Here is a 22,108-nt window from a genome sequence, read left to right as displayed (position 1 = left end):
AACTGAATTGCGGAGTTGCCTACAGCTGCACCGTTGTTAATTCTGGCGGAGAAGCGCAAAGAGCCCCTCCCGAACAGGCTGCGTCTCAGTTATAGGAACTCCTATCAACCGGAAATGGTTCCTGGCCGAGCTCCAACATGGTCGGTCCCGGTTTCTCGAACGTCTCTCATGAGAGCGGTACTCCACCATCCAAGAGGAAATACGTCACCAGGTATGTTTGCCGATGGCATGGCTCTTTGTGCGGAACGGCCTGATCCAGGGTCGAAAGCCGGTTCTGATCTTCCACCCAGGGCTTGCGACGCTTGCAAGAAGCGGAAATGGAAATGTGACGGAACAAATGTATACCCCCACGGTTGTATTACCCTGAAGCGGCTGCTGATCTCCCTGGTTGTGGTTAGCCATGCTCAAGGTGTGTCAATGGCAATATCAGTAAGTTTTCATCTATGTCTCGTTTATACTTTTACTGCCTGATAGATTGGCTCACAGTGACCAGGCTGCTCATATGACTCCTCGGATAAACGAAGGCAAAAGCGGAACGCCGTAGATACGACCGCCAGCGACCAAATCTCCGATAACATTACTCGCAGTATTGAAGCCGCGGATCATGGTCTGACCGACGTGCGTCTAGAAGACGATGCAGGTATGCCGGTAGATATAGCACGGAGGTGTGGATTTCTCTGACAGATAATGGCGCAGAGGACGCGAGCGTGCATGGTTTTCTTCGACGTGTTTCAGCCCATTTGGCTATTGCCGGCCAGGGCCTCCCAAGAAGACTCTTGACGAGGGAAGAAGAGCCGTTCAGTGATGCAAATGACTGCAAGCTCTTGATTCTTCCAGCTAAAGAATTCGCCAAGGATTGCCTGGATTGCTACTTCGAACACGCGAGCATCACGTACCGATTCCTCCCTAGACTGAAAATCATGGAAACGCTAGACAAAGTGTACAGTGAAGATGGTTCTGTGTTAAACGATCCAACGGTCATGGCAACCATCCTGCTAGCTGTGGGTGTCGGGTGAGTCAGTGTCCCACCATTTGACATGGCTTCGCTCCGCATCACTAACGTCGAGGGGAGAAAAGCTGCCTTTGGCTGGCTTCTTGGAGGAATCATCCGTTGGAACCATACAGGAGCAAAGCGTAAGACATGCAGCACACCGCGTGGTTTTGTCCTCCGCTAAGATGAAAGAGATGCCACCTCCTCTTGGCTGCGCAGTCTAGGTTGGATCAAGTTCGGGCGGCTTTTCCACCAACATTGGGCATAATACAGGCACATTTTCTCAAGGTGAGTACAACCTTGGGGGATGGCCTTGACGGCTGTTTGTCTAACAGTTGCTTCCAAATTCATCGACTGATTCGTGGCCAATAGTGTCAATTGGAAGTAGCCGCGAGGAGGTTCAATAGTGCGTGGATGACCTTGGGGACAGCTATACGACTTGGGCAGATGATCGAGTTTCAGAAAGAAGCCGCGCTACCTCTTGATCCTCTCGAAAGACACTGCAGTCGAGGTTTGTTTTGGGCTATTTTCATGGTTGATCGGTCAGTACCGCTTCGAACGGTCTTTTCTTTCCTTTCCTATAGCCCAGGAAAAGCTCATGCAGACTTAGATACCTTGCCTCCTCACTTGGGCGACCATTGACGATCCGCCATAAGGATGTCACCATTGCCTTGCCCTCCGAGGTAGATGCAAGTATCATTCCGCAGGTGGGGGCTCAAGAGGCCAAGATAATTATCGGTGTGGCTGCGCATTCTAGGTTAGCTTTTTGTTGATGGCGCCTTTCTTCTCCGCAATGAGCTCGGCTGATTCTTTGAGGATCCGGATTGCTCCAGATTGTGCATAATCACAGGTCACGCAATTTCTAGGTTGTACTCTGGGAAGACAGATGACCGCGAACGACAGGATGTCATTAACGGACTTGAGGGGGAACTTGAGGAATGGTTACGGCAGACGCCTCTATTCTTTCACCCGGTTTACCAACAATCGGAGGGCGAGCTGGGTGAAACCGTTTATGATATACAATGGGTCTTTCGGCGACAGCAGAGAACCGTTCGCTCCGCTTATTACTTCACTTGCATGCTCATCTATCGGGGCAATTTGCTCCGGGAGTTCCTCAACAGCGTCCCCAACCAGCCTTTGCCGATGGCTCCATCCGTGCAGACCAGAAAGTGTGTAAACAACGCCTTGGCAATGACGAGGCTCGCCATGGACATTTCGAGCGACACAAACCATAATGGGGCATTCTGGGTAAGCAAGAGAGACGTTGCTTTCTTATGTTCTAGCAAGACCTCATTGTGATACAGACAACATCGTACTTCATCTTTTGCGCCATCTCAATCCTCTTGGTTTATATGACTCTGTACCAAGATTCGGAGGATCGCGCCAGTATCGAATCAGCTGTGGAAACGGCTATGAAGGACCATCGCAGGATCGACAACAGTGTTAACTTGAGCGCACAGAAGCTGCTCGAGGTATGTGATATTGAAACCCCGGTAGCTTCTACAGTTGTGATCCTGACATTCATGTCTAGGAATCACGATCCAGGGTTCACAGGATCCGCCGAAACCAGCCTACGGAAGCGACAATCGACCAGAACCGGGCCTCTCAATTGGGTAAACAAAGCACAGACCGGATTGTGACGCATGATTCGGAATTGTGGCAAAGCAGGATTCTGGAGGAATGCAATTTTCCCTTGGATGGCGGAGTGAGTGTAACTTCTTTTTCTTTCCTCCGCCTTACTTGGTCCTACGGTCTCATCTTGACAGTGCACTAAGACAGGACAGGATGCGCTTCCGTGGGCACATATAGACGACTCCGAGAACCTTGGCATGATCTTGGATCTTGGATTCGATAATACCGTTGTCTCGAATCCTTTCGCCCAGGGATCACCTCAGTAGCTTTTATGTGTTTGTCATGAAGATGGAGGGATTCACTATTTTAAAAGGAACTTCAGCGGCAATTCCGATTGTTATCAGTTACTGATATTTAGCACTTACTCAAATTCGGTTCGATTATTTATCCATTGTCCCTCCTTAACTAAATGGCCTCGAAGTAGCTCTTAACTGCGCCCTTAATAATAGATTGGATTAATTATACTGAGATAGATTCTATAAACTATAGATAATATAGATAGTAGTCCTTGAAAATAGACCACTTGAGGAACCTCAGAAACTCAGCATCCTAAGAAAGTACGTCATTTTTCTGCGCAAATCGACGATAGGAGCCTCCTGGACTAGTAGCTAGCATAGAGACCCCGAAGCCTTTGTAGTGGTGGTGTTTCGCATGGGTTAACCCGAGTCAGGGTTACGTGTGTAGAGACACGGTATCGTATTGTCTACCTAAATATCACGCACGAATGAAGGCATGAAGGTAAAGGAAGAGAAAATGAATAAGCACATATAGCTTCACGTAACTAAGTTACTTCAGCCGCTGATCACTCAATAGATAACCCTATCCTCCAGGTATGTAACCCTTTTCCACGTCACAGCGTGTATCGAAACATGGGAGAGCGGTCGCCCATCCCTGCAAGATCTTCGTCTGAGTATTTAGCTCTTACCTCCTCGTCTGTGAGCTGAGCCCTCCTCGTATTGATAAAATAGTAGAGCATCTCCAATGCCAAGCAGCTCACGATTCCCAAGCATGCCATGCCAAATGATACTCCGAATCCCGTGGGATATTTTGGCTTCTCCCTTTCTAGGTAGATGTTACTACCAATAATGCCGCCAATGTTACCGAAGCCGGCCACAAAAGCAACACCCTGCGCGCGCTTCATAGGTCCCGCAAGGTTGTTGACTGCCCAAGTGTTTGTGCCAGGTGTAATTGGATAGAATCCGACACAGGCCAGGATGACAGCAAAGTAGCAGACGCCGATATTGTTTTCAATATCGTCTACCTTGGTATAGAGAATGACAAATGCGATGACAATGATGACTTGAGCGCCCAAGATGAAAGGCATCCTCCATTTCAGCCGGTCGGCGAAAAAAGCAGAAACCCAAGCAGAGATAGCTCCAATCATGTACGGCGGTATTGTCATGAGTTGAGCGTTACTGCTGGTGTAACCCATGTTCTTGATTATCTGGGGCATGGTGAACTTCATTCCATAGTTCGGGGCGCTGTTGGACCAGTAGACGAGAACCAAAAGGTAGAGTTGCCAATCAAGAAGTACTGATCGTGTTGTTTTCCATTTTTGGGACGCTCCGACTGAGGAATCGCGAGCCGAGTTCCCTTGTCGCGCTGCCTGCCGGAGTTCCAAATACCTGATCTCCTCGTCGGCGAGCCAGCGCGAGGAGAGACCAGGCGAGTCAACCAGCAGAAAAAAGGTTGCGACGCCGGTGACAACTGTAAGAAGGCCTTCGAGTATGAAGATCCATCGCCAGCCTTCAAGACCGCCAATACCATCCATCTTGGCAATAGCGAAGGCAAGAAGACCTGCAAAGGCCCCGGATAGTGCACTAGAAGTATAGAAAAGCGCAATGCGCATCTGGGTCTCGTCTGGCAAATACCATTGCGATACCAGGTAAACGGCGCCGGGAAAAAACCCAGCTCTGCAAAGAGTCAGTTCTGCAGAATAAAACCTGGGAAATTGGGAGGAGATGAGAAGAAGCGCTTACTCGCAGATACCCAAGACGAAACGTGCTACCACAAGACCGGCATAATCTTTTACTATGCCGTGCAACGTCATGACTATGCCCCACGAGACGACTAAAAGACCAATATACGTCGAGGGTTTCTTAAAACGGCACAGAATCATGTTGCTAGGTATCTCTGTTCGTTGTACGTCAGCACATGACTGAATGCTGCTTTGCAGACGCGAAACCAGATTTACCGAGAAGTATATAAGGGATAAAGAACAGAGAGAGCGCTATGTTATACTCTTGCCCGGAAAGGTCGAGGTCCTCGAGGAGGCCCTCAATTTTAGCATTTCCTAAAGTAAGTCTTTAGCACCAACGGGCACGTCTTGGGCTTTGAAAGAGAGACACGATCCATGTTTAACCTACCAATATTCGCACGATCAAGATAGGAAATCAAATAGAGAAAAGCAAGCAAAGGTATAAGACGGACGTCGATCTATAGCAACCTTTAGCGATCATCATCCACAACCACCACGACACCAGTACTCAATATTACCTTTCGAAGGAGTTTCTTTCTGTCTGCCTCGGTGAAACTGTTAAGAAAGGCATCCTCCTCAGATGTAAGCCCATGAAGCATTTCGACATGCTTAGACTCCCCGATCTTTGCCTCCTCGGCGTCCAGAGCCTGCAAAGACCCTAAGGCAGGCGCCTGCGTTTTCTCATCCATGCCTAGATCGGTTGGGGTGGATAAAGCGAAAAAAATAAAAATAAAGAAATCTGTATTAGCCCAATATCTCAGTCTCAGGAAGCCTTTGCAAAGCCTTTGGGTTACGGCATGGGGTCCCTTTTATCATTCTGCGATACGCTGAGACGCCGTCGGCAAAACCTGTGGCACAGACTAGCCACCAGACTCGGAAACTTAAATCTAAGCGGCGTGAAGCAATTCCGATTTGGAGGTCGATATCGGAAATCGCATTATCGGAGATTGTGTCAGTCAATCGGATTTGCGATTGCGAGTGAGCTAGAGAGCGTTCCCGAGATCTCCATCCATAACTAAAGGGCTGCTGGGATTGAGATGCGACAGTCCTGTGGACATATAACTTATCCTCTTTCAGTTCCCTTCTAGCATCTCGTCTTCTGCGTAACGTTGAATACTACTAGACACCCCGCCAGCGCTACAGTCCAACCTTCACATCTTTTACCATGTCGACCACCCAAGCACAGACTGTAACTCTAATGTCTCATACTCTGCCTGTCTCGTCTCCGCTCCAGGAGACTGCGAGCTCAACCCATTCGCAAGTTCAGGCAATCGAAAGGACCAAAACTGGTAAAATCCTCAAGATTAGAGCACCTCCCAGGTATGACAGCTTGGAAGATGAGCGGCAATACCGCAAGGAGCATCTCGCCGCAGCCTTCCGTGTGTTTGCCGATCGAGGTTTTGACGAAGGCGTTGCCGGCCATATCTCGGTTCGCGACCCCATCCTGACGGACCATTTTTGTGAGTTTGCCGTGTGGTTTATGGGCCACTGACTCTTATCTTATGGTTTTGGAAGCTGCTGACTTTGCGGATGAGTAGGGTTGAATCCGCTCTCGATGCACTTCTCCCTTATCAAGGTCTCGGATCTAATACTGGTCGATGAGAATGGAGAGATTGTCGAAGGTGACCAGCCAATTAATACAGCGGCCTTCCGGATCCATTCCGAGATTCACAAAGCACGTCCCGATGTTAATGCTGCTTGTCATGCTCATAGCGTCCATGGCAAGGCGTTTTCTGTATTTGGTCGTGAGCTGGACATGATCACTCAGGATGCCCTCCGCTTCTACAAGTGTCACGGTGTCTACCGGGACTTCAAGGGTGTAGTCCTCGACAGCGAAGAAGGCAGGCGAATTGCAGAGGCCATCGGAAATGGGAAGGCTGTTATACTCCAGAACCATGGCCTGCTTACTGTGGGCCACACCGTCGATGAAGCAGCCTTTTGGTTTATCAGCCTCGATAAAACATGTCACGCCCAACTCCTTGCAGACGCCGCTTCGGTTGCAGGACACAAGAAACTCATTATCGACGATGTGGAGGCAGCTTCCACAGAAACTCAAGTCGGCGGGCCGGATAAGGGATGGCTCGCATTTCAACCATGTAAGTCTTCCAAAACAATTCCTCACCTCATGGCCAGAGTTAAAAAAAAAAAAAAAAAAAAAGCTAATACTTACTACTTAGATTATGATGAGCAACTCCACAAAACCAATGGCGAGTTTTTGAACTAGAACGCTCCTGTGATAAATACCCCTGATGCATTCTGAAAGACAATACGGTACAATTGAATGCGAGTGGCACAAGAATGACGTGATTGTGCGACCTGATACGAAAGAAGATGGCGTTTACACAGTCCTATCTGCTCAACCTGCCGGACTGTCCTTAGGGTTCCTAACTGGCATCAATTATCGATAGTCAAGAAGCAGTCGTAAACTATGAATTTCAGGCGTTGTTTTCCTTTAGACATCAACTCATTGTTCAGAGCTGGTTCTTGCATTCTTATACTATACCTTCATAGAAAAATCGAATAACTGAACACGGCGCATAGACAATGGGCCCTATGTAGCCTGCCTTGAGTTATCAACACTTACAGCTCCATCCATCCCCTAGAAGAGATTCGACGACCATTGACGATAAGTGAACCACTGCCTCCGTTATTGATGTTGAATCCCCCACCGCCGCAGCCGTTCTCGATAATCTGTATTGAATTTCCATCGCCCCTGCAATCAATGCTCATGCCTCCCCTGCCACGTCCACCAAGGTTAATAGACAAGCTCCCATCTCGACTGTTGTCGACATCCAAGTTTCTGCCGCCGTTGTAGATTTGCAAACTATTGAAGCTATTTTCTAGGCCACTGCTCCAATTGTTTGCGCTATTACCCCAATTACTAGCATAATTGTAATTGAAACGACCTTGATTGCCGTTACCATTGTAAAGTTGAACTGCGTTGGTGTCCCAGTCGTCTGAGTCGTCTGAGTCTGTGTTACAGTCGTCTGGCTGCGACTCGTCACGGCTGTAGTCGTAGCTTTGATTGTTGTCGTAGCCTTCATCATCCGACTCGTCTTCTTCATCTTCCCACTCATCAGCTTCTTGTTCACGAAGCTGCTGCCTTTCCAACTCCAGATCTCGACGTAGAGCCTCCTCTCGGCGGGCATACGCTTCTGCCTGCTCGCGTCGAAACTCTTCTTCTCGCTGGGCCTGCGCCTCTGCTTGCTCTCGGAACTGTGCCTCCCTGGCTTCAAGCTCCCGGTTCATCCGATCGGTCATCTCGCGGCTGGTGATCCCGAGCTTCTGCCGCATGTTTGCAAGCTCCTGCTCGTGCTGCCTTCGCATATCCTCACTTTGCTTCTTGTTGGCTCGCAGCTCTGCCAGCTGCTGGCGGTAGCTGTCGTCCATTTTCTTGATAAGGTCCGTAGCAAGTGTCTTGCCGGCAGTTGTATCCGAGAGCTTCAGATGCTGATCCACCATCTGCGACTGCACCGCCAAGGTAACTGGGCTCTGGGGAACAACCAGCCGGATGAGACACTCTGCAGATGCTTTGGTGTTATCGTGCCGCTCCACTCGGCCCTGTCCCAATCCGCATCAATACTAGCGAGAAACAAGCTGTTACACGTAGTGGAGCCAAGCTGACAACTGTGCTGTAGGACGTGCTGCTCCCGAGATACTCTCTTATTGCACTCGGAGTTTTGGTAAACAATGAATGTTATAGTGTCATTGAGTACTTTTATTTGCTAGGAACGAGCAGCTAATAATACTGGGGCCCTGAATGTTGGAACGTTTAGCGAATAGTACGTATTGTAAAATGTAAAGTATCGAGCGCTTAAGATATATACATTGTATGGAAGTGGGGAATAGCCACAAACAGGTATTGGTAAAATAGGATGTAAAATAATGGACAGATCAATAACAAAGCTAGATATTAAGTATGCAGGGGACAATGCTTAATGGGCAGCAGGTCCATATCATTGGAGAGGCCAATACTGGTCCAGTTATTGGAGGCGCGACAGTGTAACCCAAAACATATTATCATAGACGATACTCGGAGCGGCTTGCGGTCGTCACCATGCTCCAAGAGCAACGATCATCGCTACTCGAGTCCGATAATGCCCTTCCGTAGAAACGGCCGTGCATTGCGGTTTGACTACAGCCCAACCCAGAGGAGCCTTGGCGCACCCCACAATCACTGGCAAGAGAATTTCTGGCACTTGGCAAGCAAGGTCTACAGGCAGGGTAATGAATTTGGAAGCTGGAAAGATCGGATGGCCTGTGTACACATTCGGTGGCCATACGAATCATGATACCAACACGACCGGATGAGTAAGCATGTCATCGCGTCAAGGTGGGGAGACGACCCAAAAGGGAGCCCGACATCCGTACCAATCAGGCGTCAGCAGTGACCGCGCATGCCAAGAGACGGGCTGCAGAGCCAGCCCTTGGCAAGCATGTGACCGGGGCCTGTCCGTTGATTGGGTCAACAGCGGTCTTGGCTGCAACCTTCACTTCAACTCTATCCAGCTTATAATCCTGTTCATCCCCGACAACTGTTCGCTCCCTTCAGTCGCTGAGGATTTGTGGCTCTCGCCGGTCTGTCCATAGACGAATCTAAAATGCTTCTCCTAACTCGGTCGCGTCTCGCCTCGTCCCTACGCGAACTGAACCGAACATGGCGCAGTCATGTGGGAGCCAACCCTGGACGCGCGGAAGAGCCCTTATTCGGTCGCCTGAGCGAGGTCGTTCGGCATACCTGGTATCTGGGATTCACGGCGTTCGGGGGCCCGCCTGTCCATTTCCAGATATTCCACGCGCGGTTTGTCGAGAAAGAAAAGTGGGTTGATGAGCAGACGGTAGGCGCTATCTATCTGAGTGGTGTAGTGAGTGAGGACTAACGGGGATAGTACCAAGAACTCTTCGCCATATGTCAGGGTCTTCCCGGACCAGGGTCAACGAAAATGTTGTTTTGCTTGACTTTGCTCCACGCAGGTTTTATCCCGGCCTTGCTCGCGTTTTTCCTTTGGTCGTATGTAAAAAGCTCTTGTGATTCATGATAAGCACTTATTAATCTGCCAGTCTCCCCGGTGCAATTGGCATGTATGCACTCTCGCTTGGCGTGCAGCGGATTGGTGAAACACTTCCTGCTCCAGTCTACGCTCTTCTCTCCGGCCTGAACGCCTCAACAGTAGGCATTATTGCTCTTGCTGCTGTCCAGCTAGCTGAAAAGGCTATCCGTGATAAAATTTCCCGAATCCTAGTGATTTTTGGCGCATGTGCTGGTCTCTGTTACAGCGCGCTTTGGTATTTCCCTGTTCTTATGGTTGCTGGTGGCGTTGCTACTGCGCTGTGGGATGGGTTGGTGTATCAGCAAATTCTGAGGGCGAAGAGTGCGTGGAGAAATAGGAATCGACAGCCTGAGCCGGAAAGTGATGCCCCAGACTCGACGGGATCGCAGGATACGGCTGCAAGCAATTCCGCTCAGGGCCCGGGGATGGAGATGCTGCGGATGAGAAAACCTGATGCCGGGACTGTGCCGCCACAGTCAACTGATACGCAGGCTTCAGAGGGAAGCCAAGGGCCGCCGTCACACGACCATGTGATTCGTGTTCGTGTTGGACTGATAATTTTTGTTTCATTCTTTGGTATGTTCCGTTATGGAATTGGAATGAATGAAATTGTACACAAGCTAATCCGGAACCCGCAGCCTCCTTCATCGCTATACTTGTCGCAAGAGCCAAAATTTCGCTACCTCCTTTGGCCCTGGAGCTGTTCGCAAATATGTACCTTGCTGGTACTGTGATATTTGGCGGCGGCCCAGTTGTCATCCCCTTGCTCCGTTCTTATGTTGTGGACCCAGGCTGGGTCTCTAGTCGAGACTTCCTAATCGGGCTTGCTATCATTCAGGCGTTCCCCGGCCCAAACTTTAACTTTGCTGTTTTTCTCGGTGCGCTCGCGCTTCGGACTACATCCTACCCAACAGTCTTTGGTGCGTTCCTTGGTGGATTGGGGATCTTCTTCCCTGGAATTGCCCTCGCTATCGCGATTCAGTCGTTCTGGCGTGTTCTGCGAAAACAGAAGTATGTTATTGATTTTCTCCGCGGCGTGAACGCTTCGGCTGTCGGATTAGTGTTCACGGCTGTGTACCGGCTTTGGGAAATAGGATATTTGAGCCCGAAGGAACGTGATGGCCAAAGCCTGGCGCAGGAACCCTGGTGGGTTGTTATCGCTGCCGTTACTTACGCGGAGAGTGCGTGGTTCAAGGTTCCACCTGCAGTCGCGATTGTGCTAGGTGCTGCACTTGGGTTGTGTTGGTATGGTGTCGTTGACCCTGCGTGGTGACGGATTGTGGGTATTGTGAACATGCCGAAGACTAATCAAGCAGGGCATCGTGAGCCTTCAGACCCCTGATGTCTTGCTAATAATTTGTATTTCAGACCACCTAGAATCAGGATGTATAACACGATAATAATAGCTTCTGATAGCAGAAAGGATATACTTGGGATATAATCATTATCAAATTCCTTGATAGGAAACGGGCAACCTCTAGCTACCCACCCTGGAAGCCTGGAATATTTTTGGATTCTCTGCAAAATCACCCTTTCAGACTAAATATATTCTTATCCGTGTTATTGAACATGATGGGTTCATCACCTGCAGGACTACCGGAATCAGCGTCAAACCAGGGCATTGAATGCGATCCAAGCATGTCACTGTGGATGGATGGCAATCTCTTCACAATCAGTGCCTGAGAAATCCAGCAGCTGGGACAGAATCCGCCCTGATCCACCCCGGCCTTACATGGGTGGGATTCGAATAGTCTGCCGTAGGCTCCAGTGAATACGATATCTGACGTCTGATCACGCAATGACTCACCTCGCGGCCTTGAAATACGAGAGAGCAACCCTCTAGCTATTTAATCTTCATTAAAGGCGTGACAGTGGTATCTGCCAAGATGAAGCCTGGATTTATTCTTCCCTCTTGTCCGGGCATTCGACGAGTAGACAGATTCGGTCTGGTCGACTGTGATGACGATGAAGTGCCATTCTGGGACCTTCTCACGGCCGTTCTTAGAAGCGATGTGGCCCCAATTAAGGATGTTTCCTCCCTTTTGGAGGCCCTTGAAATTATTGCGGTTACTCTGAGAGGAACAGCAGCTGGCGTGGACTTTTCGCTGCTTCGAGACTTCATGACGCGGCGCTTTAGAGAGAAATCTGGCCCGAACTTCTTCCGTGATATTTGGCCGGTGCTCGTGGATTTGGCACTTGAAATGGCGAATCTGTTTCCAGACGGGTTACTGCCATCGCTATCGTCCACCGAGATCACAGAGATCATCTTCTCACGCAAGCAGGTGGCTTGCCTGGTAATCCATCAATTCCTGTGCTCGTTGCCGCCGCATCCCTGGTCTACAGAGTCCTTCGTGGATCTTAGTCCTTTGTATTCCGAGGCCAACAATGTTCACCGAGGCGCCGTGGATGCATACCTTACCGCGTTGTTCACTTACTTTGAAAGAATAGTCGGCTACTCTAAGGACAGCACACGAGTCGTCGACTCTGGCACAAAGGAATGGCCAATTTCGTTTAGCATGCGAACAATGACACATGAAGATATACATCGGATTCAGGACAATCAAGCCAAAATCACCATGCTATCGGCAACTCGCGTTAATATTGTTAACCTCCCAGAGTCGCAAACAACACCACGTTTTCTCGGGCTTCCCGACGGCGCATGCGTAATCTCCGCGAACAAAAGCGTCGGATACGGCCCTTCAGGTACTCAGGAGGAACTGAATGTGGGCTCCACGCCAGAAGCATACCCAGTTGTACTCCTGGCACCGCCTCTCTCCGACCAGCAGGTGTTGATCTGTCGGGGCGCCGAGGCAATGGTGTCCATCATTGGATATGGCCGTGATGCGAGGCTTGGTGATGTTCTCCAAGAGACGGTCGCCACCTCTGATGGCCTGGGGTGGAACAATCGGACCATGTTGTTTATGGACGCACTCGAGCTGGACACCCTGACAGTGGAGGGAGATCGCCCCATCCCAGATATTTCCCCTTCATCTCGTCTCTCTCGGGAGATGATTCTGAAAGCGTATAATGCGTTCAGCAGTGGCACCTACAGCCATGTAGTTACTGGTCTTTGGGGTTGCGGCACGTTTGGTGGCAATAAGTATGTGAAGTGTATAATACAATGGTGTGCAGCAGCCCTGGCAGGAGTTCCAGAGCTGAGATTCGTCTTTTCTACACCGGACCAGCATAAGTTTGGAGAGGAACTTGCCCAGTTGGTAGCGAGCCTACTAGTGAATCCTGCGTCGGTCTATCGAATGGTCCATATATTGGTCGACCTGAAAGCCGCGGCCCATGGTGTTGGACCCGATGGCATCTTTAGGTATATTAGCGAGAAAATTCTTCAGCAATAAGTTTGCTAAAGCCAATTATACATCCTTTAAACTAGTTTTGCACGACTAGCAATGACGGCAGGGTTTACACGAGCCACGAATATATGATAGATTCGTTGCTGGCCCCTGTGCAGTCGCTGCCAGTTCAAGAAGATAATACGATGTGTACATCGTGTGCAATAGTATATCTACATATTCTCACTATTAACCCGCCTATAGTCTCATATCCCTGTGCCGGGCTGTTCCGTTCTTTACCCTTTCCTTGCATATCATTGGGAATCCTGCCATGGAAACGTCGATGAAGACCTCCTGTCTCTAGACTGGGTTTGTGGCTATGTAGAAATGGTTCCTGTCGTTTCGAACTGGAGCCAGTCGTTATCATCATGAAGTCGATGGTTCATGCCTGTTATGAGGCAAAGGTGGACCGCATTAAGCAGTTCACTGCTACTGGTAAATAGGCTGGGAATATTGATATGTTTACAGATCCGAGAGGTTCCACTTCAGTCTATAGTATTTAATTTACGTGCCGGGATTTACCACTCGTATCACACCTGCCGTCTGCATACATAATACAGATATATCCTAGCGCAATGTACTCTGTAGCACGCGGTCGAGCATTCCCAGATGCGGCAGCACCGTTGCCCCTGCATCCTCAAGAGCGCGGGCCTTTGCCATTGCGCCCTGCTCACCGGGGGATAGCAGAGCTCCTGCGTGGCCCATGACCCTTCCCTCCGGTGCAGTGCGACCAGAGATGATTGCGATGATGGGCTTTTTCGTCTTGGTCGAGGCGTCTAGATAGTACTCTCGGATGGCATCGGCAGTTCTGAACTCCGAGTTTCCTCCAATCTCGCCAATAAGAATGATTGCTTCAGTCTGATCATGTTCAATCAGCACTTGCAATGCCTCCTCCATGGTCGTGCCGGGCATCATATCACCACCGAGCCCAATAGCCAGACTCTGACCAAGGCCCACTCGGCCCGTGGCACCGACAGCTTCATAGATCATGGTGCCGCTGCGCGAGACAATACCAACTCGGCCAGGCGTACACTGTGCTGCTGGTATGATCCCGATTCGACATTTGGATGGTGCTATGATCCCGGGGCAGTTGGGCCCCAGGAGCCGCGACGCAGTCTGCGTGCGCAGCATCTGGTGCACGCGGAGCATGTCGTGCGCTGGGACATGCTCTGCTAGCGAAACAATCAGGGGCACCTCTGCTTCAATGGCCTGTTCGATGGCACTGGCTGCGGCTACTGCAGGGACATATACCAACGAGGCATCTGGCTTGAGCTGCTTCGCAGCCTGTTTGACTGGTTAACTTTTCGCTCTCACAACGCCGAGGAATCCACTCTCACCTGCGAGATGTTGTCAAATACAGGAAGGCCAAGGTGCGTAGTGCCGCCTTTATTCGTCGATACACCACCAACAATACGAGTACCGTGGGCTATGGCTTCTTTGGCGTTGTTGGTCGCCTGAGACACGGTCAGTACGCGCGGCACCGGAGTGTGCGACCACATGTGTGCAACTAACAGTAGTGCCAGTGAAGCCCTGATAGACCACCCGAGTCTTTTCGCTGATGCAGAGGTGTTCCAAGGTTGTAGGTCGAGTCGCACTCCGCGCGGTGTTGGACACAGTCCTCCTCCATGCTCGGCTGAGGTTAGGAGGGATTCCAGAAAGCGTCCGAGTTCGCATTTTGCACTGCAGCGTCTTTGAAATAATTTACGAGAATGTCCCATATTCTCCGGCAATGTAGCGCACCTGGCCGCCCGATATAAGGGACTGCACCCTACATGCTCGGGCCAGCCAGATTCCGCATCCGCATTACCGAGTGGCTCCCTCCGCACCCGCGGCGACCTCGTCAGGGCTAATCGCGGGTGTAGCGGCTATACAAGCTGCTGAGATTTGTAGTTATTATAATGATGTATCCTTGTGTTGTTTTTCCGGTCACCGTTTCCTGTTCTGCTTTCAACCGAGTGTCAACCGATTCGCAACATGACTCCGAACATCCTAAGAGCCATAGCGGCCTCACCACCTCCCGGCCAATTGTTCAGCAATTCGTTGAAAGTACCCCGTTATGGGAGGTTTCCCCTCATATTGAAACCACAAACCAGGAAGCTGAGCATCCACGAGTACCAAGCACAGGGGCTTTTGGCCAAGGTAGTGCAGCATCTTAAACCCCGAGGGCGCACGAACTTGCTAAATCCAAACTACCTACTTATATAGGCTCGAATCAATGTCCCCCGTGGAAGGGTTGCGGAGAGTCCAGAGGCAGTGCGCGATGCTGCGGCCTCTCTGGGTGAGCTCGTATTGAACCATCTTTGAACATCACTAACCCGGAGTACATTGTCCAGGCGGGCCATGTATACTGAAGGCCCAGGTCCTGGCCGGTGGCCGCGGAAAGGGTGTCTTTGATAGTGGCCTGAAGGGAGGTGTTCAACTCGTTGAGAGGTAAGTCCTTCTATCAAATGGACATTCGCCAACAGCAATACTAATGCAGGCCTCCGGCCCCAAAGCGCGGAGACGGCCTTTAATATGTCGAAACAGATGATTGGGAGTCGATTGCGCACCAAGCAAACCTCGGAAAAAGGCCTTGAGGTTGGGAAGGTCTACGTTGCAGAGAAGGTGAAATACGACAAGGAGTTCTACCTCTCGATTGCGGTGGATCGTGACAACGCCTGCCCTGCAATAATCGCGTCTCGGTATGGCGGCGTGGATATTGAAGCATTGGCAGCACGCGATGATAATAGCATCGTGCGCATTCCACTTGATTATCACAACGGTGTCACTGGAGAGGTCTCTGCCCAGGTGGCTAGCGCGTTGTACCTCGATACAGAAGCCCAAAAACAAGACCTGCGTGCTCTTTTAGACAACTTGTATGGGCTGTTCAAGTCCTCGGACGCCACCCTTGTCGAGATCAATCCGCTGGTCTTGACTGCGTCAGGGCCGTTGGCATGCCTAGACTCCAAGTTCAATTTCGACAATGCTGCGCGATTCCGGCAGCCAGATCTATTTGCCCTAGAGGACAAGTCCACCTCGTCCAAGGACGCTCTGGAACGAGAAGCCGAGAGCCTCGGGTTTGCGTACGTGCGACTGGAGGGAAATATCGGCAATATCGTCAACGGCGCCGGTCTTGCAATGGCCACAAATGATGCAGTCAACTATCTGGGAGGGAACTGTGCCAACTTCCTCGACGCTGGGGGTCGGGCTACGAAGGAGACTATGGCAGAGGCCTTTCGCATCGTTCTGAGTGATGAGAGAGTCAAGGTTATATTCATCAACATCTATGGAGGTACGACGCTCCCCGCCCTCGTACAGCCTTTGTTACAACCTGACACTTCTAGGCATCATCCATGGCGACATGGTTGCTCGGTCAATCATTGAAGGTGTCCAGGAGATAGAACCCCTTCGCGTACCCATGGTGGTGCGACTTCAGGGGACCAGGTCGGCGGAGGGCCAGCAAGCGGTTGGATACCCTCTTATCCTTTGCATACCTTCTTCTACTAACTCTCTGAATTCAACAGCTGGCTGATTACGGACACGGAATTCACTCTGTAAATGATTTCACGGCCGCTGTGCAGCTGGCAGTCAAATTGGCTGCTGAATGAAAAGCGCCTGGCAAAGTATCTAAGTGTTCCATTCTTCCAATACATGCATGAGCGGCACGTAGTTTACCACTGCTAAAGTGCTTATATATTTGTGATATTGCTATAGACTTGAAGCTCTGCTATTCACTGGAAAAGGCACGTCTCAGTTTCCACTGCGCTGGTATAGCTGACTGTATCTGCTTGAAGTCCTTGCTGTAATCCTCATCACCACCATTGATTTGAATCTGTTGTGCCTTGTTAGTGAATGAACCGCCCCAGTCATCATTAGCAGGCTTACCAGAGCCATGTATGTTGGGAGAGTACCCGGCTTCTCGTCCTGGTATAGAACATTCCAGAACTTGTATATACCCATTCGCTGCGAGCGCTGACAGGCGAAGGTCTCGGTAAACCAGTTCTGAATAGCCTCGGAACTGGTCTCGTCGACGTCCGATGGTAGATTAAATTCCACAATCAGGAGATCGCAGGCTACATCTATACAACACACAACATTGTCAGGTTTGAGGCACGGCACTCCCTCTGCGACCGCAACTTACCAGCCAGAATATCAGATTCAGGCCCACTCGCGACCGGGCGATAGGCGCGGATGTCAAATTGCGCAACATCAAAGCAACTGTGCGTGGGTCCAGGCAAGGCATCACTAGTGAATGGAATGCTTGTGTACTCCCCCGTCGTCGTAAACTGCGGCAGATCGTGGACGGGGTATATTGCAAGGAACGGCCATGACGCCGTCTCAGTAGCGGCGTGGTAGCGGGACGCAGTGCTGACAGCCGATGTCTTCAGCACGTCGGGCACATGGACGTTGTCATACCAGGCATGGAATCCGTCGACTGAGATTCTTGGGGGGGAGCGGACCCTCGAGGACACATAGAGAAGATCCCGGTGAGCTGCCATGAGTGCAGAGAGCCAACCTTGGTGATTGCAGGTGGTTGGGAGGGCCAGGCTGGGCTTAACCGGCTCCAGTGGCTCTCCCAGCCCTCGGTTAACTGCGCGCCGACCCCCGCTCGTCTTGATGACGATCGATGATCAGATCGCGGGTCATGCAGGCCTTCAGATCTGCAGGTCTGCCTGTCGAACAGCACTGGCGTAAAGCGGGGTTAATATTGAGATCGAAATCGGCCAACATGGAGCTGATTGAGAAGACGGATAACTCCTAACCCTAGTTTAGGAGACATGGAGCATGTATCGGAGAGGGCTGCTTCCGCTGAGTAACGTACGACCAGCTACACATAAAGGACATAATTGACATAATTGGCTGATAAACTACTGAACTGGATAAATTCCCCGCACAGCCTCTTCTCTATTAACCATGTTGACTCCCCAGAAAAACCAGTTTACCTGCACCTGCTGTGCCCGCCAGTTTTCGCGGCGCGAACATCTGAGCCGTCATGTCGTCTCGCACTCAAATAAACGCTCCTACCAGTGCCGTTCTTGCGGGAAAGCATTCAACAGATGGTAAATCCCATCGCTTCTCCTTCTACAATCGTATTGCTCACAATGCAGTGATCTCCTTCAACGACACACGAAAAGGAGCTGCGTCCTCCTGGCCAAGGACAAGGTGAAGCCCCCCAGAACCCGTTCTCGCTCCGCCTGCGACGGCTGCGCCAGGGCCAAGGTCCGGTGCTCCAGCTCTGTGCCATGCAGCCGGTGCCAGGAGAAGGGCATCACCTGCGAGAAGAAGGCTTTGAAGGAGCCTGTCAACGCTTCGACTGATCCGGCCGAGGCCAAAGATGCACCGGGAACCCCGTCCAAGACTCATTACGAGCCAGATCGTCAACAAGATGGCAACAATACCGACATTGTCTCGGATATATCGTTTGTGGCAGGGTCGCAACTCCCAGCAATTCCAGAGAGCTTCAGGCTCTCAAGATAACCCTTTTGACATGCAATCCATGCAGGGTCTGTACGATTTCATATTCGACAGCCCCCCTCAACCTTCTACACAGGGTCTCCGCGCAGACATGTTGGATTTTTCGGCCTTTCCAGTCAATGCACTTTCTGACCTCAGCAGTGCTCCGACAGGACGAGTTGGTGGAGACTTTGTTTTGAACGATTCTTTCGAAAACAGCAAGAATGGCTCAGGTGTTGAACTCGATGACCCCTCGGATTCGTGGCATACATACCGTCGTCGGTCTGGAATGGTTCAGGTCGATCTCTGGCATGGGGATCGAGACCGGGGCAGTAGCACTCGTGGAGTATCGGGCGGTGCTCAGGCACTGCCCAGGTCAATCCTGGATCTTTTGGACCTGGATAGCATCCTCGCAATGAAGGAACATGTCCATGTGGCCAGAGTCCGACCAGAACAGGTCCAGCAGTTGACACGCCTCATAAAGAGAACACAACATCAGCCATCCTCAGCGTGCGCGTTGAGCTGCAGTACGTTACTGGGTACGCCGCAAGTTATCAACGCTTTTGTTCAACTTTATTTTGAACACTTTCATCCAGCCTTTCCGCTTCTTCACAGGGCGACATTTAATACTCCCGAATTACCCACGTTGCTCCTCCTGGCAACCACTGCGATTGGGAGCCGGTACTCAAAGATCCCTCAGGCCCAGACATTTTCATTCGTGCTTGGTGACATCCTGCGTAGGGCTATTGATAACAAGGTGCGCAAGCGTATTTCCCATTGATAAAACCCAATCGCAACGGGCTGCCAATGCTAATACAGATACAGCCTCATAGTTAGAAGAGAATATCGACGAGACTATTCAGATCCCCTTTGCGCAAGCCGCAGTGCTGAGCCAAATACAGAGCACCTATCATGGCACGCGTTACTTGTCTTTGAAGGGCCAATTCCAGCGAGGCATCTTAGTCACTATCTGCAGAGGTATCAACTCTAGAACACACCACGACGACACGGTGTGCAATGTCAACGATAGTTCCATCTCCTGCAGCCCTATGTCTCTGAGGTGGCTGCGTAGAGAGCTCCGGAGGAGAGTCACGTATGCTATTTGGGTGCGTACTTTAAGACCAAGTCATGAAAGTCAGTCCAAAACAACTAAGGCATCCGCGCAGTTACTCGATTGCCAGTTCAGTTTGTATACCGGCGTCCAGCCAATGATGAGTCTGGAGGATCTTGAACCATTCTTGCCTTGCCACGAAACGCTTTGGGACGCTGATATGGCTACTCTTTCGGGCAGACTTGAGGATCCAGAAGGTGACGGTTTCACTGAGCTTCAACTCCCTGATGTTCTTTGACTGACAGTTTTACTCAATAGACTTGCGACTAGTAAGGCTTGAAGAGGCTCTCGACACGTCGAAGCTCGCGGAAATTATAGCGTCGCAGAGGCTCGGCCTCTTTGCTCGATCCATATTAATGATGGCGATATACTACCAGTGGCACACCGTAACAAGTCTGAATCGGTACATTCTTCGAAGTGCTGACGAGGACTTGACAACACATCTTTTCGGCTGCGAGCTGAGTGCTCCCACCCCCGTAGTTTATCGAAAACAATGGAGAGCTGCCGCATCGGGGGCTATTGCTTGTATATGCAATAACACCGAGGGCTGGCGGGAAAGCAAAGCATCCCAGCTAGCGAAACTACACCATTACATCTCTATTCTACTGACTGTGCCACTACAGCCGATGTGCGATTATATTGGTTGGATGGGGACTAAAAGCTGCATTGACAAGGCTCGCGATAGCCTCTGCTCTTGGATAGCAGGCGACACGGAAAATTCCCGTCGGAGCGTGATGCATGCCATCGCGCTTTTGTGCCTGGTCCGAAGACAAAAGTCTGGATCCTACAGCGGAAACCACTATGTTTTTGTTGCGTTTCTGGTTATATGGGCCTTCTTCTCACTGGACCCCGTCGCCCGTCCGAAGGGCGATGTATCTATCGACGAGACCCCTTGCGATGCACCCATGTGCGACATCGACTGGGATAACCTCGACGCGCTGGAGACGTGGATCACAGCGCCGGGTCATCCGCCCTTGAGGCTTGCAGGGGTGGGTACACTGGGGGACACGAGCGGCCTGCGCCGGATCCTGGTCGAGACCCATCGCATTCTCCTTTCGGACCGGACGAGGGGGATTAACGGAGTGTTTGCAGCAGTTCTCGAGGGACTCATAAGTCGGGGAACAACAGCGGGGGATGCATGAATGACATCTAGTAGCCACAGTAGCTTATAAAACTGTTATAACTAGTCTCAGCGACCCCCACCCGGGTCGGATAACCCGTACCAACAGAGCATAGACCCCCACTTCGGATAGAGAAGTTATATATATGGGAGCTTAAGGTATGGAGCATCGTAGTATGATCTCCCATAGATCTATCGGATTTCCCTTGGAAAGCCATGCAAGCGACCTACTTATCACCAACCGTCGTCTGCCTCCTTGGGCTGTGCGTGGCCGCCCTATGGCTGAAGAGATCCAGTGGTTCCAAGTCCCTGCCGCTCCCTCAGCAGCCTCGAGGAAGTCCGGTCCTGGGGAACTTGTCGACTGTCATAAAGGCGAGCACGGAGACCATCCAACATCTCTTAATGCACAAATGGGCCCAGCAGTATGGCGAGATCTTCCGCGTGCGTCTGGGGCCAGTGACATAGTATTTCCTCAACTCGGATCGTGCTGTCAAGGTTGGTGATTGGTGCTGTTCCCAGATAAGATGGTATTAATAGAGAACTATTGTATCTGTAGGAGATCTTGGACCGGGCATCTGCCGTTTCGTCCGATAGGCCACGGTGGATTGTCAGCAACGAGCTGATTTGCAACCAATTCAACGTGCTGTGGCTCCATGGGAGTGATCCGCGTTGGAAGGTAATCTCCCTCAGCCAGGCTTGGAATTATCAACTGAGAAGTATGTGCTCCTGGTGTAGCAACAGAGGCGGGCGATCAATTCGTACTTGACGAGTGTGTCCAGGCCTGTCTGTCTTGAAGAGAGCAGGAATGGAACCAGAGGCCAAGAATCAGATGCTAACAAAGGAGGCACCGATTGTCGGTAGAATGTCGCTATATCGTTATAATTACACAGTGGACCGACACATGGCGAATAAACAGACACGCGCAATATGCAGTTGCTTCACCCCCAAATACTACCGTGGGTTTTGAGTAGCCAACACCTACCAAGAGCAGTAATTTGTTTAATTTATTTTAGTACGGTGTACAGCTGCGAAACAAGGTCTCACAGCAAGCAAGATGCTGGGCAGTGGCAATTGAGACTAGATCCCCCTGCGGTCCCAGCAGGACGAGCCTGGATAATTCGGATAACGGTTATCATATTCTACAGTACGGAAGTATCCATAGTCCCTTCTGTTATAGGCTTATCGCCCGTCCTTCAAGAGAAAAGCACGGGATCGGCGGGTCGAATTTCAGGGGAATGGTGTAGAAGACACAGTGGGACAGCCGGCGGGATTGTATTTTTAGATTCTGCAAGAGTCAACCAAGTCTGATGAGCTAGCTACGTACGGAGTAGTTCAGTTAATTAATATGGGTTTGGGTGGCCAATTGGTTGGTTTAGTGGAGAGTCCGAGACAGTAGTGGAGATGATGAAGTCACAGCCCTGGACTGTCGATTGCTCAATCCTTGACCA

General features: G+C 50.7%; 11 protein-coding genes across 11 annotated transcripts; 7 read left to right on the top strand and 4 right to left on the bottom strand.

Moving 5' to 3' along the window:
* Positions 1 to 137: 137 nt before the first annotated feature.
* ASPSYDRAFT_35523 (uncharacterized protein) lies at positions 138 to 2,889 on the top strand (the record flags this gene model as incomplete). Its single annotated transcript, XM_040845347.1, has 12 exons — positions 138 to 211; positions 291 to 409; positions 494 to 640; positions 736 to 1,012; positions 1,068 to 1,134; positions 1,211 to 1,279; positions 1,439 to 1,533; positions 1,602 to 1,748; positions 1,858 to 2,239; positions 2,296 to 2,463; positions 2,523 to 2,696; positions 2,758 to 2,889. The coding sequence occupies 12 exons, from the start codon at positions 138 to 140 to the stop codon at positions 2,887 to 2,889; spliced, it is 1,851 nt and encodes a 616-aa protein (XP_040698661.1).
* A 584-nt stretch (positions 2,890 to 3,473) lies between these two features.
* On the bottom strand, positions 3,474 to 5,200 carry ASPSYDRAFT_160010 (uncharacterized protein; the record flags this gene model as incomplete). Its single annotated transcript, XM_040842875.1, has 5 exons — positions 3,474 to 4,536; positions 4,603 to 4,756; positions 4,818 to 4,916; positions 4,990 to 5,059; positions 5,120 to 5,200. The coding sequence occupies 5 exons, from the start codon at positions 5,198 to 5,200 to the stop codon at positions 3,474 to 3,476; spliced, it is 1,467 nt and encodes a 488-aa protein (XP_040698660.1).
* A 599-nt stretch (positions 5,201 to 5,799) lies between these two features.
* On the top strand, positions 5,800 to 7,040 carry ASPSYDRAFT_210598 (class II aldolase/adducin family protein; the record flags this gene model as incomplete). The annotated part of the gene is made up of 3 exons (XM_040843999.1): positions 5,800 to 6,061; positions 6,140 to 6,697; positions 6,779 to 7,040. 3 exons carry the CDS (start codon positions 5,800 to 5,802, stop codon positions 6,823 to 6,825), a joined length of 867 nt encoding a protein of 288 aa, XP_040698659.1. The 3' UTR covers positions 6,826 to 7,040.
* A 7-nt stretch (positions 7,041 to 7,047) lies between these two features.
* ASPSYDRAFT_49935 (uncharacterized protein) lies at positions 7,048 to 8,119 on the bottom strand. The gene has a single exon (XM_040847970.1). It carries the CDS (start codon positions 8,061 to 8,063, stop codon positions 7,182 to 7,184), a length of 882 nt encoding a protein of 293 aa, XP_040698658.1. The 5' UTR covers positions 8,064 to 8,119; the 3' UTR covers positions 7,048 to 7,181.
* Positions 8,120 to 9,120: 1,001 nt separating this feature from the next.
* Positions 9,121 to 11,192, top strand: ASPSYDRAFT_210594 (uncharacterized protein). Its single transcript, XM_040843998.1, has 4 exons — positions 9,121 to 9,439; positions 9,491 to 9,612; positions 9,663 to 10,228; positions 10,291 to 11,192. The coding sequence occupies exons 1-4, from the start codon at positions 9,203 to 9,205 to the stop codon at positions 10,923 to 10,925; spliced, it is 1,560 nt and encodes a 519-aa protein (XP_040698657.1). The 5' UTR covers positions 9,121 to 9,202; the 3' UTR covers positions 10,926 to 11,192.
* Positions 11,193 to 11,345: 153 nt separating this feature from the next.
* Positions 11,346 to 13,215, top strand: ASPSYDRAFT_49933 (uncharacterized protein). The gene has a single exon (XM_040847969.1). It carries the CDS (start codon positions 11,539 to 11,541, stop codon positions 13,000 to 13,002), a length of 1,464 nt encoding a protein of 487 aa, XP_040698656.1. The 5' UTR covers positions 11,346 to 11,538; the 3' UTR covers positions 13,003 to 13,215.
* A 256-nt stretch (positions 13,216 to 13,471) lies between these two features.
* ASPSYDRAFT_72153 (succinate--CoA ligase subunit alpha) lies at positions 13,472 to 14,704 on the bottom strand. The gene is made up of 3 exons (XM_040850633.1): positions 14,509 to 14,704; positions 14,334 to 14,450; positions 13,472 to 14,280 (listed from the first exon to the last, which is right to left on the bottom strand). Exons 1-3 carry the CDS (start codon positions 14,668 to 14,670, stop codon positions 13,564 to 13,566), a joined length of 996 nt encoding a protein of 331 aa, XP_040698655.1. The 5' UTR covers positions 14,671 to 14,704; the 3' UTR covers positions 13,472 to 13,563.
* A 266-nt stretch (positions 14,705 to 14,970) lies between these two features.
* Positions 14,971 to 16,583, top strand: ASPSYDRAFT_81731 (succinate--CoA ligase subunit beta; the record flags this gene model as incomplete). Its single annotated transcript, XM_040851106.1, has 6 exons — positions 14,971 to 15,135; positions 15,202 to 15,274; positions 15,330 to 15,426; positions 15,492 to 16,267; positions 16,320 to 16,441; positions 16,500 to 16,583. The coding sequence occupies 6 exons, from the start codon at positions 14,971 to 14,973 to the stop codon at positions 16,581 to 16,583; spliced, it is 1,317 nt and encodes a 438-aa protein (XP_040698654.1).
* On the bottom strand, positions 16,498 to 17,697 carry ASPSYDRAFT_72151 (uncharacterized protein). The gene is made up of 3 exons (XM_040850632.1): positions 17,117 to 17,697; positions 16,861 to 17,054; positions 16,498 to 16,807 (listed from the first exon to the last, which is right to left on the bottom strand). Exons 1-3 carry the CDS (start codon positions 17,472 to 17,474, stop codon positions 16,703 to 16,705), a joined length of 657 nt encoding a protein of 218 aa, XP_040698653.1. The 5' UTR covers positions 17,475 to 17,697; the 3' UTR covers positions 16,498 to 16,702.
* Positions 17,698 to 17,889: 192 nt separating this feature from the next.
* On the top strand, positions 17,890 to 20,682 carry ASPSYDRAFT_93742 (uncharacterized protein; the record flags this gene model as incomplete). The annotated part of the gene is made up of 6 exons (XM_040852878.1): positions 17,890 to 18,035; positions 18,084 to 18,399; positions 18,479 to 19,186; positions 19,263 to 19,535; positions 19,596 to 19,737; positions 19,799 to 20,682. 6 exons carry the CDS (start codon positions 17,890 to 17,892, stop codon positions 20,680 to 20,682), a joined length of 2,469 nt encoding a protein of 822 aa, XP_040698652.1.
* Positions 20,683 to 20,786: 104 nt separating this feature from the next.
* Positions 20,787 to 21,266, top strand: ASPSYDRAFT_477239 (uncharacterized protein). The gene is made up of 2 exons (XM_040847491.1): positions 20,787 to 21,155; positions 21,217 to 21,266. The coding sequence occupies exon 1, from the start codon at positions 20,877 to 20,879 to the stop codon at positions 21,123 to 21,125; it is 249 nt and encodes an 82-aa protein (XP_040698651.1). The 5' UTR covers positions 20,787 to 20,876; the 3' UTR covers positions 21,126 to 21,155; positions 21,217 to 21,266.
* The last annotated feature ends 842 nt before the right edge of the window (positions 21,267 to 22,108 follow it).

The sequence above is a fragment of the Aspergillus sydowii genome (genome assembly GCF_001890705.1).
Source record: "Aspergillus sydowii CBS 593.65 unplaced genomic scaffold ASPSYscaffold_13, whole genome shotgun sequence".
NCBI classification, from domain to species: domain Eukaryota; kingdom Fungi; phylum Ascomycota; class Eurotiomycetes; order Eurotiales; family Aspergillaceae; genus Aspergillus; species Aspergillus sydowii.
Note: the sequence above shows the minus strand (reverse complement) of the source record. Positions and strands in the feature narration are given on the sequence as shown.